Source organism: Camellia sinensis, chromosome 7, assembly GCF_055761805.1.
Source record: "Camellia sinensis isolate YWXY chromosome 7, ASM5576180v1, whole genome shotgun sequence".
Taxonomy (NCBI): Eukaryota; Viridiplantae; Streptophyta; class Magnoliopsida; order Ericales; family Theaceae; genus Camellia; species Camellia sinensis.
Window position 1 is genome coordinate 170,745,844 of NC_138967.1, and position 21,556 is coordinate 170,767,399.

The window sequence follows — 21,556 nt, forward strand, 5'->3', positions numbered from 1 at the left end:
AGGGTCTCCTAGACCAGGATGCAAAATGTATGCAAACTGCACACGTCAATGTGCTGAAGGTTTCACACCTTCCAAGGGTTTAAGGTCTTCTAGAGCGTGCGTGTTTAAGGTCTCGCCAGACCAACGCAATATGCATGACAATGCAAGAATGAGGCACGCATGCCACATGGAATGTAAACTGATACAATTGGACTTATACGCCATGAAAAACTGTGCACATCAATGCACCGGAGGCTTCGCACCGCCCAACGATTTAAGGTCTCCTAGACCGTGCGTGTTTAAGGTCTCGCCAGACCATCTGCAATATGCATGACAATGCAAGAATGAGGCACGCATGCTAATGCTAATGTCGACACACAAGCCAACGAAAATGTGCCACGCATGCCAATGAAAATGAGACACGCATGCTGATGAAGAAGATGGGGCACATGTGCCAATGCAAATGAGGCATGATGCAAGATGATACAAATGAGACATGCGTGCCTCATAGGATGCAAAATGATACAAGTGTGACACGCATGCCACACGGAATGTAAAATGAAACAAATGAGACACGCATGCCTCATAAGATGCAAAATGATACGAGTGTGACACGCATGCCACACGGAATGCAAAATGAAACAAATGAGACACGCATGCCTCATAAGATGCAAAATGATGCAAGTGTGACACGTATGCCACACGGAATGTAAAATGAAACAAATGAGACACGCATGCCTCATAAGATGCAAAATGATGCAAGTGTGACACGCATGCCACACGGAATGCAAAATTTTGAAAATTGGACTTATACGCTACGCGAAGCCGGTTTGTATTCAAAACAATGCAATGTACTAACAAGTACAAGTGAGGTGCGGAAGATAGCGCGAGAGGATGCATGCAAGATGCAAGTAAGGTGCACAAAACAGTGCGATGCGCAAGAAAGCGCGAGTGATTTTGAAATGCACAAAACAGTGCGATGCGCAAGAAAGCGCGAGTGATTTTGAAATGCACAAAACAGTGCGATGCGCTAAACAGCGCGATTGATTGCAATGCACAAAACAGTGCGATGCGCTAAACAGCGCGAATGTAAACTGCACAAAACAGTGCGATGCGCAAGAAAGCGCGAGCGATTTTGAAATGCACAAAACAGTGCGATGCACTAAACAGCGCGATTGATTTTGAAATGCACAAAACAGTGCGATTGATTTGAAATACACAAAACAGTGCGATGCGCTAAACAGCGCGATTGATTTTGAAATGCACAAGACAGTGCGATGCGCTAAATAGCGCGATTGATTTTGAAATGCACAAAACAGTGCGATTGATTTGAAATGCACAAAACAGTGCGATGCGCTAAACAGCGCGAATGATTTGAAATGCACAAAACAGTGCGATGCGCTAAACAGCGCGAATGTAATGCAATGCACAAAACAGTGCGATGCGCTAAACAGCGCGAATGTAAACTGCACAAAACAGTGCGATTGAGGTGCGATGCACGTAGGGCAACTTTTGAATTTTGGAAAAGCTAAAAGGATACAAAAAGGATACACATTGCACGAATTCGAGTACCACGCATGGAAGACACGATCCGAGGTCACAATGGAGGCCGGTTGAGCGTCGGGGATGCACTTTCTTGAGCTATGAAGACCAAAAACTACTCATATGGCCTAAACAAGGCTGTGGGAACACCACCGGCCGGGAGGGGAATCCACCGGCTGTCCATCGGCTGAAAAAGAATACCATCGGCACAATATTATGTCGGCCGGCACAAAATGTTGCCGATCGGCAAACAATTTCTGAGTCGGGGCAGTTTCGACAATTCACCACGGGTGTTTTAAAATAGGGTTCCTAAACCCTATTCCTCACTTCCTTCACCGCCGAAAACCCATACTCTCTCTCTCTAGAGCGTTTTCCTTTCCTTTTTCCTTCCGTTTCTTCGCGTTCTACGCCCGTTTCGTCGTCGGATTCGCGAATTCCTTCGCGTTTCAGACATTTTCAACCGAACAAAACTTTGTTTCGGTGCCTCGTTTGCCGTTCCCATCTTTTTGGGGTTTGTTCCCCTCGCTTTCCTCTTGATTTCCGTGCCCTTTCACATCCCGGCCTTTTCGGTCATTTTCGGCCTTCCCGGGAGTTGACTTTTCGGTTGACTTTCCGTATTCTAGCCCGGTTTTCCTTCCTCCGGCTATTTTCTCATCATTTTTGATATGGCAGATGACATTCCACGCGGTGGGACTCCCCCGGATCACGAGATGGATCCCGGGGTCGAGCTCCTACCCTTGAGCGAGCGCCCGTTCGACCTGGCGACCTACCGGCCGGCGATCCATGTTCTGCCCCCTGACGGACTGCGCCAGTTCAGGAGTTTCGAGAGGTACGCGCGACCCGAGCTACTACTGCGTGAGCCTACCTCCCACTTGTCCTTCGACACTTCCGAGGTAATTCTCTTTTCTCTGCTTTACTTTCTGCAATGTAGGATACAAAACTGTCAACTGCTAGTTGTACTCTTTAATTGCTTTAGCCCAGATACCCTGTATACTGTAGTTGATTGCAAATGCACTTGCAACTGATTATCTGTTTGAGACTCACATGTGCACACACACTGCACTAGCCCTGAATCACTCAACACACGGCACACACCGTATTCCACTGCACATACACTGGTACCCCGTACTTGCTTGAGTTAGGAAACACGCACACATGCTATACTGTACTGAACCACCCGAACACGCTGACGCATCACACGTTGTAGTTCACTGTAAGCATACCGGCACCCGGTATTTACTTGAATCTGGAAATACGCACACATGCTACATCTGTACTGAACCATCCGAACATGCTGACGCATCACACGTTGTAGTTCACTGTAAGCACACCGGCACCCGGTATTTATTTAAATCTGTCAAACTTGCACGCATGCTACATCTATATGCTCCTTAGAACTGCATTTTGAAAATTGCCTCGCAATTTTTGTTTTCTGTTTACAGGGAGATTCCCATACCATCCGCGGGTATGGGAACACCGGCGCTCGAGAGTGGTACGCTGAGCTTCCTGATGCGGTCTGTCGCATAGTGGACCAGGCGGGTTTCGGCGCCTTCTGCAGAGGGCTCTCGCGACTCACTACGTGCCGACCTCTACTCGCCGCTTTGGTGGAGAGGTGGTGGGACACCACCGATTCATTCCACTTCTCCGCGGCAGGGGACATGACGATGACCCCTTACGATTTCTCGATGCTCACAGGCATCGGGGTAGGGGGTGATCCGATCCCCTTCGATATTGACATGGACGAGTGGACTGCCGCTCAGGTCCATCTACTCGGTGAGGCGCCACCTCTTGCTCGTCCAGGCTACATCCGATACTCCTGGTTCGAGGTGCAGTTCCGGGTCCAGCCCACCCTCGTTGACGCAGCCTCGATGACCCCGGAGGCCGTGAAGAGGTACGCTCGCGGCTTCCTCATGTTTTTGTTCGGGATGACTATTTTCGCCGACCGGGCGAACACCGTGCCACTCTGCCTGCTCAGCGCACTGGTGGACGTCAAGCGGATCTTGCATTACGACTGGGGTGGCGCTGCTCTGGCCACTCTCTATGGGTACATGAGCTCGGCTTCCCGCGGCAGCGGGCAGTTGCTCGGAGGCTACTGGCGGGCTTGGGAGGTACATTTCTTCTCCGCTTTTCATTTCTGTTCTATATTTTCTGTACTCTGTACACTGCACACACTGTAGTCTGTTTTATACTCGCTGTATACTGTACACACGGCACACACATACACTCTGCTTTACACTGACTGTACACTACTCACACTGTACACTGTACACAATACACTGCACAACACACGGCTCTGCTATTTCTGCTTTATTCTGTATTCTGCCTTATCTGATAGTCATCTTGATGTTTTCTCTACAGTTGTGGGTTTACGCCTACTTTCCTAGGCTCGCACTCGTACCAGTCACGGAGGCCCCTCTGGTCGTCCCCTTTTCGTGCCGCTTTGACGGGAGATGCACCCGGAGGCCGCGAGAGACTTTCAGCTTCTTCCGCCGCTTCTTTGATACCATCACCCCCGCAGAGGTATGTTTTACTCGCAGTTCATTTAAGCTTCGTCTTTCCACTTCATATTTCAATAACAGTAGATAACAAACTGTATTGCATTTTCAGATCACCTGGCAGCCTTGGGCTCCTTTTCCAGCCGTGACGCGGGATTGGTTTGCCGGTGCCGATGAGACCTCACGTTTTCGGATCTTGTTGGAGGGCCCGGTCTGTCGGGCTTGGTACCTGGGTGAGCGTTTCTTACGCCTGACCCTAGGATTACCTGAGCAGATAGTCCCAGTTCACCCTCCCGAGGACATGAGGGAGACCGAGAGGCTCACCACCGAGTAGATGGACGATTACACCATCGGTTGGGAGGCGACCCACTTCAGAGGCATCGGCGACTACCGAGAGTACGTACAGACGTATCTTATGCGGCCTCTGAGCGGCGGCCGTCGAGCTGAGGGAGTTAGACCCATGGCGCCAGCAGCGAGGGCGGGAGCGGGAGCGGGAGCTGGAGCCGGAGCTTCGAGGAGGGCCCGAGTCCGTGGCAGGGGCGGAGTTCAGGAGGGACGGGGGACCGGTTGGCCTGTTCTGCCCGCTTCATTGACTTTCCGAGGGCAGGGCGGGGCGACCTATCAGATCTCCTTCGCCCCTCTGCCGGCTGATCACGAGTTTGTCGGTGTCCCCGACTTACCTCCGGTATGTATTACTGCATTTCTGTATAGCCATTTCATTTCAGTTTATTTGATATTCCACAGAATATTGATGCATCTGATACTTTTGCAGGCTTCTTTTGCGTACACCCGGCAGTCATTGGAGATGAATGCTTCCATGATGGGGATGTTGCAGCGGACCTTTGATCTCTTGGCCCTCTACAGTATTCCGGTATGTTTTCATGATCACAGCCTCAAATCACTCACAAGCTGATTTACGTAATCTGATGCACGGCACAACACCTGATACACTGTATACACTGCATTCTGCACTGTACTCTGCACTGATAAACTGCTCACGGCATTCACACATTGTATTCATACACTGCATTCTGCACTGATAAACTGCTTACGGCATTCACACACTGTTCTCATACACTGCATTCTGCACTGATAAACTGTTCACGGTATACTGATGCATTTGCCTTTTGTGTACTTTTTCAGCCTCCCTTCCAGATTCCTGGGGTAGGAGGTGCTTCAGCTGGACCTTCCGTTCCTGCCCGAGGGAGAGATGAGGAGGGCCGAGTATTCCCCCGCACCAAGACGGGGCGCACTTATGCCGGGAGCAGTTCGCGGGCTCCCATCCCTGACGATGGTGATGAGGATGACGAGTCCGAGGCGGAGGCCGAGTCGGAGGCGGAGTCATCGGAGGAGGAGACCGGAGGCGGCACTGGCTCGGGCTCTGACGACGACGCTGATGATGCTCCTGGACCTTCGTCCAGGAAGAGGACTAGGACAGACTGATAGCCCTCGGAGTCGCTGGATACGGATACAGATTTTGTTGTTTTTCTTCTCTTTCTTGTACTTTTCCTTTTGTTGGTAGTTAGATTACCTTGTACTGCCGCGGGCAAATTTTTGTTCCCAAAACTTGTGTACTTAAACGATTATGAAATGAACAAACTTTTTATCTTAAAAAGTGTTACATTTACATATCTCATGTATTGCATCGCATCCCATCATGTTACACTTCAATGTAAATGAAATATGATCTGTGGTCTGAATGTTGAACACTTGCACTGTGGTAATCAGATGACTAAACAGCCAACAACAACATAGCCCAAGCAACCCACTGCCTGATTTTGGATGCACAGCCCTTACTCTACTGGGGATTAATCTGTATACGGCCCATAACCCAACACTTGGTTTATTCTGCACATAGCAAACTTTAAACAAAACAGCCCAATCTGACAAGACGGCCTACGCGGGGGGGGGGGGGGGTTGAAACCAGCTGGAGTTGAAGCACGCTCAAATATAGAGAATGTCACCGCATTCTGAGCGTAAACGATTTTTGAAATTAAATAAGGGTTTTTCAAACCGAGGTATCGAGCCTACAACTGAACACAGCGGGGAAAAACAAAAAGGCACACAACCTAAACATAACGAGACACGCTCGGAAGAGACCTAAAACAAAGGTTGAGGTAAACAAAACAAACGACACGACATACAGACGCGTTAGCGATGGCGGGGGACCCCAGATCACGAGGAGCCAGTTTCTCTGGGTATTATTTCCCACCCTTTCTGATTTGTGATTCTCACATCACTCGACTCTCAAGCTCGGATTTTCTCTCAAAACCCCTTTTCCTCACTTTTCTCTCAACTCACACCTCTCTATTCTTCATTCTCTCATTTTTCATCCCTCCCTGGGGTGGTTAATGAGTGAATAGGAAGTTGCGGGTTCATGCCCAATGCCGTTAGCTCACAGCTATTTCTTCTGGTGGGTAGAGTGCCCTCTTGGCAAGTACGTCGATGACGGGGGAAAGACAGAACGCCTGACTCAATTGTGCCCCTAGTTCATCATTTTGACCATTTTTTGTTTTTGTTTTCTACTAAAACAGTTTTGATCAAAATGAGAGTTAGATCAACGTACTTGTTCAATTTTTGATTTGAAAATCATGCAAGTCAGGCTACGAGCACTGAAAATTTTCCTTTTTGGGTCCAAGAAAATGGTCCAGTTTTGGAAAATGGAATAGTTTTCGAGAAAATAGTCAACCTCAGTAAAAATTTTCAAAAACTATTTTGCAAACAGTCAATGCTCGATGAGCATGGAACTTACTCTTTGAGGTGCGCAACCTCGGATCGGAGGCAATGGAAAATTGCCCCTGGTTTAAATGGCGGCTCACGGCGACTCGTGGCAACGGAAAGTTACCCCTTGTTTGGATGGTGCCGCAGCAGTCCGTAAACAGTCTTCATTGGCGGTGGTCGAGCTCTTGGACACAGAGATGACGAAGACGGTCACAACAAATATATGGACACAGTCACCTTGGAGGCGTTGGCGACTGGACTTTGGGATGAAGTCGAAACCATTGCATGGACGGAGACGCTATGAAAGCGTTGGGGGCTGGACTTCAGGATGAAGTTGCTTACGTATCCCAAACATGGGAATCAAGCCTTACGTAGTTTCGGTTAAGGTACACTCGGGTATTTTAACTTTCACTTTTCAGGCTCTAACTTTTGCCAAGGCGCCCGATGCGGGTTTTCGACCTTGCGAGCTTTTCTTTCTCTTCTTTTTTTTTCACTTCTTTTTCTTTTCCTTTTCGCATTTTTTTTCTTTTCTTTTCTTCTTTTGTATTTTTGTATTTTTTGCTTTTTTGTATTTTTCTCTTGCTCTAACTTTTGCCTGGGTCGCCCTTCTGGGTTTTCGGCCCAACGAGCCTCTCAAAGGGTAAAAGTGTAACAAGTCCATGCCAAATGGTTTTTGAAGTTGAAGCCTCTCTGTGTCTAGGAGAACAGCTGTTGCACTGATTTGCGGAAGAATCTTTCATGGTTGCTCCACGGGCTTCTTTCTGGTGAGATATGATCTTTTTGATTCGACTTTGGTGCCTCTTGTTCGAGGGCTGCTCCTGATTTGGCCATACAGACCTTGCATGACGTTTGACCGTTGAACTTTCTGAACGGGTTCGAGGTTTGAAAGTGAGGGGTCGAATCTTGAGGCTGAGAGCGATCCTAGGCTGCACAATCCCAAGAGCGGTTCCACACAGGTCTTCACAGGGCCGTGTAAAACATTTGTTTTTGAAAGTTTTTAAAAAAGCGACGAATTGCTCGCGCCGAAGATAGTGTGGAACCAATCTGGATCAAGCCAGGGTCCTTCCCAGTACTCACGCCAACAAGCACGATTTCATTCATAAAGGCTTAGCATGCTTCTCTTTCTCTCAAAATGATCAAAATTTTGCAAAACCCGAGGAATTCCTTCCTCTTCGTTTTTATCACCGCAGTGTTCAAAAGGGTTTTTTGAAAACCTTTGGTTAATGCAATGAGCTTGGCGCGCAGGAGAGCAGGCGAGGTGTATTGTCAGCCCATTCAAATCCTCTGGCACTTATACTGAAAGCAAGCATGAAAGTGAGATAGCAACAGCTGTTTCATTCAGATTTGTTGGCATAACTGGCCCCTTGGCAGAAACAGACTCAAAAACAAAAACAGGTAATTACAAGACAAAACGGTGTTCGGGACAACAACCCCAGAATCACCTGGTATTCTATACAAAGAGGACTGACTCGTTACAACAAGACAGACCCTTAAGCAAAAAAGACTGACTCAAGACAAAGAGACAAACTCAAAACAAAAGACTGACTCGATACCCAAGCCAGGATTTACAAAGCTAGCGTTCACAGCCACTCAAAAATGCGTGCCAGACGCCACATTCAAAATACATCCAGATGCCGCCCGCAGGTGGTTCACCTTCTGATTACATACTTGCAGTATCTGTGTCCTCAAAATCCAATAACTGGGCAGTAACGGACTTGCCTGAGGTGGGCGGGAGGATAACCTTGTTGTCAATCAAATCTTGCACCTCATGACGGAGGCGGAAGCAATTGTCAGTAGCATGGCCTGTCTGCTGGTGGTACGCGCAGTACTGAGCAGCATCATGCGTAGTGGGGAGATTCTTCTGTAGCACGTCCTGCGAGGGGCCCCGCTACAGTTCGGACTCGATTTGTGTCGCGGTTCATAATCTCGAACCAAAGAGTACAAATCTGGCAAATCGTTTTGAGAAAACAGATTTTAGGAAAGAAGTGCCAAACATGGACTGCTTTGCCAGATACAGAGTCGCTACCTAAATATTTTTTATGGGGGAATTTAGGAAACCCTGAGTCGGTGCCGAAGGCCACATGTCCGTCATCACCGGAGTTGTCTCGGCTCGGGAGCTAAGGTACGATCGGGGAAGGTCAGCTATGAGCACCCCCTTTCGCCCGGTCCGAAGACCGGCCTCTACTAACCATGATATCCGATTTTGAAAACGTTATGTGTTCTTATTCCATTTGTTAGCCTAGAATTACTATGTTATGCGCACAACAAACAAGTATAGACTAGATTGCCTAATTTGGAAACAAGCATTGCATATCCGTTTGTTTTGAAAAGCGCTTTGGAATTTGCTACTCGCAAGTAGGCTAAAACACGGATTTCAACGAGTTTTTTCAACTCAAACAATCCAACCTTCACCCACAGGCATTCAAACAGTTTATCTCATATAAGCACTTAGCCACATGGAAAACATACTGTCATGGCAACATTCACACGCGTGCGAGATGCTAAAGCATAAATACTTACATCGTACTCCGCGCCAAAACAATAAACTAGTTAGCAAACATGCATGATCCTAGTTCATGTTAGAGTGGCTAATGTAACACATGCAAAAATGCAATTAGAGTAGGCTCGGCTAACCTAAACATGGCATGTAAAATGCAGTCGATTGATGCACGTACTCAATTTGGAATTTGAAATACGAATGCAATTAGCGTGATGTACCGAGCCCGGTGCATGTAAAACAAATGAATGAATGCACGCATGCATTACATGAGGTATGCTAATTTAAACGTGCCCTAATCTACCATCATAAGCAGGTAAATAAAAGGGAAGAAAGACGTGAGGTTGGAAGACATACACACACTCACGCACACTTATTACAGATTTGCCCTCACTCGGAGGGACCAAATAAATAATACAAATTAATTAACTACGCAAGCTAATTAAATATTACAAATTGCCTAATTAGCTAACAAACTAATTAAGCTAAGAAAAATAGTAAACCGCCTCGGGAGGAGGGCCAGATGCAGCGCGTGTTCGGGTCTTGCTCGGAAGTGCACCGCCATGCATAGCCTGCCTTTGTTTTCCCTACTCTGCCCCTCTGAAGACTGCCAAAATCTCAAGGATGCCTCTCTGGATACTGGGGTTCACCACCAGCTGAGTAGAATTGCCACCGGCAGTGGTATGTGGTCACCGGCACAAAATGAAGCTATCGGCAGAAGAATAATTGCCGGTCGGCAATGTACACTGCCGGTCGGCAAAGAATGCCTGCAGAACCTGCAACTCACAGCAGCAGAGGACAGAACTTGCATGGCAATACAATTCAAGCGATGTATGCACTAATCATGCCCCCTATCATGTTTGTGACTCAAAGGGGCATGTGGCTCGATTCTCGGACCGCCAATCACGCATTTCCATGCATGACGGCCCAAAGGATCAAGTGTGCAACTTTCATGTCAAATGAAATGCAAACCAAACAAACAAACCAAGGCCCAATTCCTATCACCAAGTCAAGGAACAAGGCATGCATGCAAGATGCAATGCAACCTAGGCATGCAAGCTAAGGGTGCAACATGGCATGGCAAGACACTTATGCAAGCATACAAGCAAACATGAGGTAATGCAAATTAATGGAAAGGTGGACTTACACATAATTTAGGCAACTCTAAATAGGCCTAAAACAATGGCCAAAGTGACTAAAATAAGGAACTAAACACATACACACATGCACATGTTAAGGGTCAACACTTGGGCACAAATGGGACAACTCTCAAACACATTTGAAAGGAGGTAATCATGGACATATGACATGCATTATGAGCCTTGAAAACATGTAGGAAATGATGCCCAATTGACCTACCAATGCAAGCTATGCATGAGTCCAAGCCTAAGGATCTAAAACATGACCAAATGACTCATGATGCAAATGACCAAATTGAATCAAAACAGCCCCAAATCATGCAAAAGTAAGCCTCAAGAACCACTTAGATGGCATCCAAATGACCTAATCTTAGAGACATACACAATGGCATAAACATGAAGCATGAAACATCAATTCTTGAAACATCAAAAGAGTCATGAAATGCAAGCATATGAGCATGATAATTGGACTGAAATAACATGGTGGATAGTCCCAAACCACTAAATCAATGCAAGAATGTCATGCTATACGTTCATACACTTAAGGCCAACAAGCCGGAATGCAAAGGAGCTATACTAAGCATGCCAAATCCGACCCAAACAACTATGGATAGACCTCTAGCATGGCAAAATAAGCATACAAACTTCACAAAACTAGACCTAAAACATGCTCGAACAAAGGCTAACAACCTAAGGCAAATTAAGGCAATAACATGGCATTACATGGTAGGTATGCTAAGCATGCATGGTGTACCAAAACCAACACACAACAAGGTTATATCATGGCATAATAAGCATGGAAAACAGCCAAGACATGACCAATACACACTCTAACATGATGCTCTCTCAAGAGGCCAAAAGGGGTCCATTTCAAGGACAACAAGGAGAGGGGGTGGCCCTCCCCTTTTGGAGACTTCAAGGCACCATCTCCACCACTGAAATCTCTCAAGATTTCAGTGGTGAAGAGGCCCAAACATCAAAGTCTCGAAATTTACTCAAAATAGCACAAAATAGGGCCTTTCAAGGCCTAAGAGGGGTCAAACACTTCCAAACCACAAAACACTCTTAATGAACAATCAAGAGGGTCTAAAAACAGAACTTTTTTGAATTATACACCAAGCTCAAAAACGAATTTAAGACAAGTAAAAATACAATGCAAGATTGGAGAATAAAGGGGCTAGTTTCTTACCCTTGAAGACCCCTTCAACAATGGTGCTCCAACAGCCCTCCTTGGCTTGAAAACAGCTCCAAAACTTCAAAACCAACCTCTTAGAACCTCAGTAGCTAAGTGAAGGTGAAACACTATGTGTTTGTGTGCAATAGTAAGACACAAATGCAATTTAACACACACAAGAGGGAGAAATAGAGATAGAAAGTGTATGGTTTTTAACCCTAGAACTCAAAACCCTAAAAATGGCTGTCTAAAAATATCCTAAGTCTCTCAAGTCTCTAACCCTAAAGCCAAGAGACAAGGCTCTCTCTTATAGAGCTTATTGTCTTGTAAAGCTTACAAGACAAGCTTCCAAGAGAGAGATCCCTCTATACACGTGTATGGAGGGGAACCAAAAGCAAGACAGCTGTGATAAAATATCTGCAAAAGCAGATGCACAGTAGTCGGCCGGCCAAAGATGCCATTTTGACAAAATTGAGTGCCGACCGGCAACAAATAGTGCCAACCAGCAACAAAATGTGCCGATGGCAACAAAAACCAGCCGGTGACCTCTAGCCACTACCGGTGGTGTGTGGGGATGCCTCACAAGGCATTCCCTGCCCTTCCAAGGCAAAACACAAGTGTTTGGTGCAAAACCAGACACTAAACAGTCAAGTTCGGAGATCCTGAGGCAAGGCGCATAGCCGAGACCTCCGGGAACTCCAAACGAACACAAACATGGATAATCACCGAGTGTTCCAATGGTGACGTCCAAGTCTTGAGGACGGTCAAAAATGGGGTGTCTATAGTTGCCCCTCTTTGACAGAACTCGAAAGTCATAACAATGGCGGGAGTGAATGTCAAAGCCCAGAAACGACCCATTTTTGACAAGGCCGAAGACTCAGACAAACATGCAAGACAAACAAGATATGCGCCCGAAGGCAGGGGCAAAATGCAAGACAATGCACAGAGCCGGACATAACTTATGATCATGCAAAGAAAGCTGTAACGAAGCACACATGCGACAATTTTAAGCTAGCGTACACCGAACTACACTACAATGCAGAAAGGATGTAAGAGAATTATGCAATTCTCAATACGTCTCACTTGGAGGATACAATACCTGTGCGGCTCGTCTGGTTGCACCAGCCTCAAATGAACCGTACATACAATATCGTGCCTGAAAAGAAAACAAACTTAACAGATACAATATTGTTAGCAACATGCATGACAATGCAAGAATGGATGCAAAATGATATGCAATAAATACAAAACAATGTATAAACAATGCAAATAAAGATGCAATGTAATTGAAACAATGCAAACTATATGCAAAGCAATTGAATCACGATCCAATCACGAGTGGTTCGAAACCACACCTATGTCAAATAGATTGATGGAGGTAACAAGTCTGTCTACTATAGAACGGTCAACTGAACTATGAGCATTGTAGACAGACACAAGAACAAGTATTGGGGGGGATTGACATAAGTGGGGAAACAACCCGCTGGAGAAAGGACAATGATCCTAATGCCGGATGCAAAAATTACACTACAATGTAATATATATATATATATATATGGATATGCTGGGGAGATGGCAATGGATATGGCACGCGGGCCAAACCAAATCTTGCCTAGGTAAGGCATGTATGCATACAAGCCACGTCTAACATAGAACGGTCTACTGAACTATGCTTCGACACGAGAAGTATGGGCACATACCAAACCAAGCTCAACATGGAAAGGCACAAGCCATAGATGGAAGGTGTGATGCAATGAATGCACGCGATCTAAAATGCAATGGAAATGGATATTTACAATGGATATGGCACGCGAGCCAAACCAAATCTTGCCTAGGAAAGGCATGTACGCATACGAGCCATGTCTAACACAGAAAAGGTGCCGCAACCCTCAAACCAACATACCAGCGTGGAATAGGCGCGTACACATGCAGAACTGTGTTTTAACGTGAAAAGTAAGGGCACATACCAGACCAAGCTCAACATGGAAAGGCGCGAGCCATGGATGGAAGGTGATGCAATGAATGCATGCAAACTGAAATGCAATGGATATGGCACGCGCGCCAAACCAAATCTTGCCTAGGTAAGGCATGTACGCATACGAGCCATGTCTAACACAGAAAAGGTGCCTCAACCCTCAAACCAACATACTAGCGTGGAATAGGCGCGTACACATGCAGAACTGTGTTTTAACGTGAAAAGTAAGGGCACATACCAAACCAAGCTCAACATGGAAAGGCGCAAGCCATAGATAGAAGGTGATGCAATGAATGCATACAATCTATAATGCAATATTTACAAATATGCAATGGAATGGATATTTACAAAATGCATGACAATGCAGTATGATGCGATCTACTGGGGAAAATGCAATGGATGCATGCAAGCTACAATGGAAATGCATGACAATGCACTATGATGCAACGGCTATGATTGTGACTTTCCCTATCTTATCGACCGGGCGATATACTAGGTTGGTTCAGTATCCAGAACTGAGGCGCCGACATGCCGCCTCAATCTATGGAGCTTCCATACAGATTTCAAGCCGAGGATACACCCCTGGGTATTTAAACCAGACTTTAGTCTCGGAACTCCCGAACCTTTGCATTCTAGGCATAAGTCGTTCGAACTCTAGTTTCCACCATCCCAGTTGGTCTTCTAGGAACTCACCGCAAACATAGGCAGGTGGCTTTACCAGACCACCAAAAGTCGTTCGGGCACGACAAACACCAAAGGAATTGCACCTTCCGAGGATTTAGGGTCTCCTAGACCGGGATGCAAAATGTATGCATGACAATGCAACCGAACTGTGCACATCAATGCACCGGAGGTTTCGCACCTCCCAAGGGTTTAAGGTGTCCTAGACCGTGCGTGTTTAAGGTCTCGCCAGACCGACGCAATATGCATGACAATGCAAGAATGAGGCACGCATGCCACATGGAATGTAAACTGATACAATTGGACTTATACGCCATGAAAAACTGTGCACATCAATGCACCGGAGGTTTCGCACCTCCCAAGGATTTAAGGTCTCCTAGACCGTGCGTGTTTAAGGTCTCGCCAGACCATCTAGCAACATGCATGACAATGCAAGAATGAGGCACGCATGCTAATGCTAACGTCGACACACAAGCCAACGAAAATGTGACACGCATGCCAATGAAAATGAGACACGCATGCCGATGAAGAAGATGGGGCACATGTGCCAATGCAAATAAGGCATAATACAAGATGATACAAATGAGACACGCGTGCCTCATAGGATGCAAAATGATACAAGTGTGACACGCATGCCACACGGAATGTAAAATGAAACAAATGAGACACGCATGCCTCATAAGATGCAAAATGATGCAAGTGTGACACGCATGCCACACGGAATGTAAAATGAAACAAATGAGACACGCATGCCTCATAAGATGCAAAATGATACGAGTGTGACACGCATGCCACACGGAATGCAAAATTTTGAAAATTGGACTTATACGCTACGCGAAGCCGGTTTGTATTCAAAACAATGCAATGTACTAACAAGTACAAGTGAGGTGCGCAAGATAGCGCGAGAGGATGCATGCAAGATGCAAGTAAGGTGCACAAAACAGTGCGATGCGCAAGAAAGCGCGAGTGATTTTGAAATGCACAAAACAGTGCGATGCGCTAAACAGCGCGATTGATTGCAATGCACAAAATAGTGCGATGCGCTAAACAGCGCGAATGTAAACTGCACAAAACAGTGCGATGTGCAAGAAAACGAGAGTGATTTTGAAATGCACAAAACAGTGCGATGCGCTAAACAGCGCGATTGATTTTGAAATGCACAAAATAGTGCGATTGATTTGAAATGCACAAAACAGTGCGATGCGCTAAACAACACGATTGATTTTGAAATGCACAAAACAGTGCGACGCGCTAAACAGCGCGATTGATTTTGAAATGCACAAGACAGTGTGATGCGCTAAACAGCGCGATTGATTGCAATGCACAAAACAGTGCGATGCGCTAAACAGCGCGAATGTAAACTGCACAAAACAATGCGATGCGCAAGAAAGCGCGAGTGATTTTGAAATGCACAAAACAGTGTGATGCGCTAAACAGCGCGATTGATTGCAATGCACAAAACAGTACGATGCGCTAAACAACGCGAATGTAATGCAATGCACAAAACAGTGCGATGCGCTAAACAGCGCGAATGTAAACTGCACAAAACAGTGCGATTGAGGTGCGATGCACGTAGGGCAACTTTTGAATTTCGTAAAAGCTAAAAGGATACAAAAAGGATACACCTTGCACGAATTCGAGTACCACGCATGGAAGACACGATCCGAGGTCACAACGGAGGCCGGTTGAGCGTCGGGGATGCACTTTCTTGCACTTTCTTGAGCTATGAAGACCAAAAACTACTCATATGGCCTAAACAAGGCTATAGGAACACCACCGGCCGGGAGGGGAATCCACCGGCTGTCCATCGGCTAAAAAAGAATACCATCGGTACAATATTATGCCGGCCGACACAAAATGTTGCCGACCGGCAAACAGTTTCTGAGTCGGGGCAGTTTCGACAATTCACCACGGGTGTTTTAAAATAGGGTTCCTAAACCCTATTCCTCACTTCCTTCACCGCCGAAAACCCACTCTCTCTCTCTCTAGAGCGTTTTCCTTTCCTTTTTTCTTCCGTTTCTTTGCGTTCTATGCCCGTTTCGTCGTCGGATTCGCGATTTCTTTCGCGTTTCGGACATTTTCAACCGAACAAATCTTTGTTTCGGTGCCTCGTTTGCCGTTCCCACCTTTTTGGGGTTTGTTCCCCTCGCTTTCCTCTTGATTTCCGTGCCCTTTCACATCCCGGCCTTTTCGGTCATTTTCGGCCTTCCCGGGAGTTGACTTTTCGGTTGACTTTCCGTATTCTAGCCCGGTTTTCCTTCCTCCGGCTATTTTCTCATTATTCTTGATATGGCGGATGACATTCCACGCAGTGGGACTCCCCCAGATCACGAGATGGATCCCGGGGTCGAGCTCCTACCCTTGAGCGAGCGCCCGTTCGACCCGGCGACCTACCGGCCGGCGATCCATGTTCTGCCCCTGACGGACTACGCCAGTTCAGGAGTTTCGAGAGGCACGTGCCACCCGAGGTATTACTACGTGAGCCTACCTCCCACTTGTCCTTCGACACTTCTGAGGTAATTCTCTTTTCTCTGCTTTACTTTCTGCAATGTAGGATACAAAACTGTCAACTGCTAGTTGTACTCTTTAATTGCTTTAGCCCAGATACCCTATATACTGTAGTTGATTGCAAATGCACTTGCAACTGATTATCTGCTTGAGACTCACATGTGCACACACACTGCACTAGCCCTGAATCACCCAAACACACGGCGCACACTGTATTTCACTGCAAACACCGGCACCCGACATCTGCTTGAGTCTGAACGTATGCACACATGCCGTACTGTACTTAACCATCCGAATACGCTGACGCATCACACATTGTAGTTCATTGTAAACACACCGGCACCCGGTACTTGCTTGAATCTGTTAAACTTGCACGCATGCTATACTGTTCTGAACCATCCAAACACACTAACGCATCACACGTTGTAGTTCACTGTAAGCACACCGGCACCCGGTATTTATTTAAACCTGTTAAACTTGCACGCATGCTACATCTATATGCTCCTTAGAACTGCATTTTGAAAATTGCCTCGCAATTGTTGTTTTCTGTTTACAGGGAGATTCCCATACCATTCGCGGGTATGGGAACACCGGCGCTCGAGAGTGGTACGCCGAGCTTCCTGATGCGGTCTGTCGCATAGTGGACCAGGCGGGTTTCGGCGCCTTCTGCAGAGGGCTCTCGCGACTCACTACGTGCCGACCTCTACTCGCCGCTTTGGTGGAGAGGTGGTGGGACACCACTGATTCATTCCACTTCTCCGCGGCAGGGGACATGACGATGACCCCTTATGATTTCTCGATGCTCACAGGCATCGGGGTAGGGGGTGATCCGATCCCCTTCGATATTGACATAGACGAGTGGACTGCTGCTCAGGTCCATCTACTCGGTGAGGCGCCACCTCTTGCTCGTCCAGGCTACGTCCGATACTCCTGGTTCGAGGTGCAGTTCCGGGTCCAGCCCACCCTAGTTGACGCAGCCCCGATGACCCCGGAGGCCGTGGAGAGGTACGCTCGCGGCTTCCTCATGTTCTTATTCGGGACGACCATCTTCGCCGACCGGGCGAACACCGTGCCTCTCTGCCTACTCAGCGCACTGGTGGACGTCCAAGGCATCTTGCATTACGACTGGGGCGGCGCTGCTCTGGCCACTCTCTATAGGTACATGAGCTCGGCTTCCCGCGGCAGCGGGCAGTTGCTCGGAGGCTACTGGCGGGCTTGGAAGGTACATTTCTTCTCCGCTTTTCATTTCTGTTCTATATTTTCTGTACTCTGTACACTACACACACTGTAGTTTGTTTTATACTCGTTGTATACTGTACACACGGCACACACATACACTCTGCTTTACACTGACTGTACACTGCTCACACTGTACACTGTACACAATACACTGCACAACACACGGCTCTGCCATTTCTGCTTTATTCTGTATTCTGCCTTATCTGATAGTCATCTTGATGTTTTCTCTGTAGTTGTGGGTTTACGCCTACTTTCCTAGGCTCGCACCCGTACCAGTCACGGAGACCCCTCTGGTCGTCCCCTTTTCGCGCCGCTTTGACGGGAGATGCACCCGGAGGCCGTGAGAGACTTTCAGCTTCTTCCGCCGCTTCTTTGATACCGTCACCCCCGCGGAGGTATGTTTTACTTGCAGTTCATTTAAACTTCGCCTTTCCACTGCATATTTCAATAACAGTAGATAACAAACTGTATTGCATTTTCAGATCACCTGGCAGCCTTGGGCTCCTTTGCCAGCCGTGACGCGGGATCGGTTTGCTGGTGCCGATGAGATCTCGCGTTTTCGGATCTTGTTGGAGGGCCCGGTCTGTCGGGCTTGGTACCTGGGTGAGCGTTTCTTACGCCAGACCCTGGGATTACCTGAGCAGATAGTCCCAGTTCACCCTCCCGAGGATATAAGGGAGACCGAGAGGCTCACCACCGAGCAGATGGACGATTACACCATCGGTTGGGAGGCGACTCGCTTAAGAGGTATCGGCGACTACCGAGAGTACGTGCAGACGTACCTTATGCGGCCTTTGAACGGCGGCCGTCGAGTTGAGGGAGCTAGGCCTGCGGTGCCAGCGGCGAGGGCAGGAGCGAGAGCTGGAGCTGGAGCTTCGAGGAGGGCCTGAGTCCGTGGCAGGGGCGGAGTTCAAGAGGGACGGGGGACCGGTTGGCCTGTTCTGCCCGCTTCATTGACTTTCCGAGGGCAGGGCGGGGCGACCTATCAGATCCCCTTCGCCCCTCCGCCTGCTGATCACGAGTTTGTCGGTGTCCCCGACTTACCTCCGGTATGTATTACTGCATTTCTGTACAACCATTTCGTTTCAGTTTATTTGATATTCCACAGAATATTGATGCATTTGATATTTTTGCAGGCTTCTTCTGAGTACACCCGGCAGTCATTGGAGATGAACGCCTCCATGATGGGGATGCTACAGCGGACCTTTGATCTCCTGGCCCTCTACAGCATTCCGGTATGTTCTTCTGATCACGGCCTCAAATCACTCACAAGCTGATTCACGTAATCTAATGCACGACACAATATCTGATACACTGATCTCACAGCGTCTGATACATTGCATACACTGCATTCTGCACTGTACTCTGCACTGATAAACTGCTCACAGTATTCACACACTGTACTCATACCCTGCATTCTGCACTGATAAACTGCTCACGGTATTCACACACTGTACTCATACACTGCATTCTGCACTGATAAACTGTCCACGGTATACTGATGCATTTGCCTTTTGTGTACTTTTTCAACCTCCTTTCCAGATTCCCGGGGTAGGAGGTGCTTCAGCTGGACCTTCCGTCCCTGCCCGAGGGAGAGATGAGGAGGGCCGAGTATTCCCCCGCACTAAGGATGGGCGCACTTATGCCGGGAGTAGTTCGCGGGCTCCCGTCCCTGATGACGACGATGATGAGGATGACGAGTCAGAGGCGGAGGCAGAGTCAGAGGCGGGGTCATCAGAGGAGGAGACCGGAGGCGGCACTAGCTCGGGCTCTGACGACGATGCTAATGATGCTTCTGGACCCTCGTCCAGGAAGAGGACCAGGACAGACTGACAGCCCTCAGAGTCGCTGGACACGGATACAGATTTTGTTGTTTTTCTTCTTTCTTGTACTTTTCCTTTTTTGTTGGTAGTTAGATTACCTTGTACTGTCGCAGGCAGATTTTTTTTGTTTCCAAAACTTTGTACTTAAAAGATTATGAAATGAACAAACTTTTTTGCGTAAAAAGTGTTACATTTACATATCTTATGTATTGCATCGCATCCCATCATGTTACACTTCAATGTAAATGAAATATGATTTGTTGTCCGAATGTTGAACACTTGCACTGTAATAATCAGGTAACTAAACAGCCAACAGCAAAATAGCCCAAGCAACCCACTGCCTGATTCTGGATGCACAACCCTTACTCTACTGGGGATTAATCTGCATACAGCCCATAGCACAGCATTCGGTTCATTTTGCACACAGCAAACTTTAAACAAAACAGCCCAATCTGACAAGACGGCCTACGGGGGTGAAACCAGCTAGAGTTGAAGCACACTCAAATATAGAGAATGGCACAGCATTCTGAGCATAAATGATTTTTGAAATTAAATAAGGGTTTTTCAAACCGGGGTATCGAGCCTACAACTGAACACAGCGGGGAAAAACAAAAAGGCACACGACCTAAACATAACGAGACACGCTTGGAAAAGACCTAAAACAAAGGTTGAGGTAAACAAAACAAAAGACACGACATGCAGACGCGTTGACGAGGACGGGAGACCTCAGATCACGAGGAGCCAGTTTCTCTGGGCATTGTTTCCCACCCTTTCTGATTTGTGATTCTCACATCACTCGACTCTCAAGTTCGGATTTTCTCTCAAAACCCTTTTCCTCACTTTTCTCTCAACTCACACCTCTCTATTCTTCATTCTCTCATTTTTTGTCCCTCCCCAAGGTGGTTAATGAGTGAATAGGAAGTTGCGGGTTCACGCCCAACACCGTTAGCTCACGGGTATTTCTTCTGGTGGGTAGAGTGCCTTCTTGGCAAGTACGTCGATGACGGGGGAAAGACAGAACGCCTGAGTCAACCGTGTCCTTAGTTCATCATTTTGACCATTTTTTGTTTTGGTTTTCTACTAAAACAGTTTTGATCAAGATGAGAGTCGGATTAACATACTTGTTCGATTTTTGATTTGAAAATCATGCAAGTCAGGCTATGAGCACTGAAAATTTTCCTTTTTGGGTCCAAGAAAATGGTCCAATTCTGGAAAATGGAATAGTTTTCGAGAAAATAGTCAACTTTAGTAAAAATTTTCAAAAACTATTTTGCAAACGGTCAATGCTTGACGAGCATGGAACTTACTCTTTGAGATGCGCAACCTCGGATCGGAGGCAATGAAAAATTGCCCTTGGCTTAAAAGGGGTGGGTGGCAATGGAAAGTTGCCCCTGGTTTAAATGGCGTCTTGCGACGACTGGTGGCAACGGAAAGTTGCCCCTTGTTTGGATGGTGCCGCAGCAGTCCGCAAACAGTCTTCATTGGGGGTGGCCGAACTCTTGGACATAGAGATGACGAAGTCGGTCACAACAAATATATGGACACAGTCACCTTGGAGGCGTTGGCGACTGGACTTTGGGATGAAGTTGAAACCATTGCGTGGACTGAGACGCTATGAAAGCGTTGGGGGCTGGACTTCATGATGAAGTTGCCTACGTATCCCAAACATGGGAATCAAGCCTTACGTAGTTCCGGTTAAGGTACACTCGGGTATTTTAATCTTCACTTTTCAGGCTCTAACTTTTGCCAAGGCGCCCGATGCGGGTTTTCGACCTTTCGAGCT

The 21,556-nt window shown here is 47.1% G+C and overlaps 1 protein-coding gene across 1 annotated transcript; it reads left to right on the forward strand.

Moving 5' to 3' along the window:
* Positions 1-1,652: 1,652 nt before the first annotated feature.
* LOC145795442 (uncharacterized) lies at positions 1,653-19,957 on the forward strand. The gene is made up of 5 exons (XM_082879769.1): positions 1,653-3,629; positions 18,184-18,345; positions 18,433-18,999; positions 19,087-19,185; positions 19,493-19,957. Exons 4-5 carry the CDS (start codon positions 19,120-19,122, stop codon positions 19,781-19,783), a joined length of 357 nt encoding a protein of 118 aa, XP_082735895.1. The 5' UTR covers positions 1,653-3,629; positions 18,184-18,345; positions 18,433-18,999; positions 19,087-19,119; the 3' UTR covers positions 19,784-19,957.
* Positions 19,958-21,556: the final 1,599 nt, after the last annotated feature.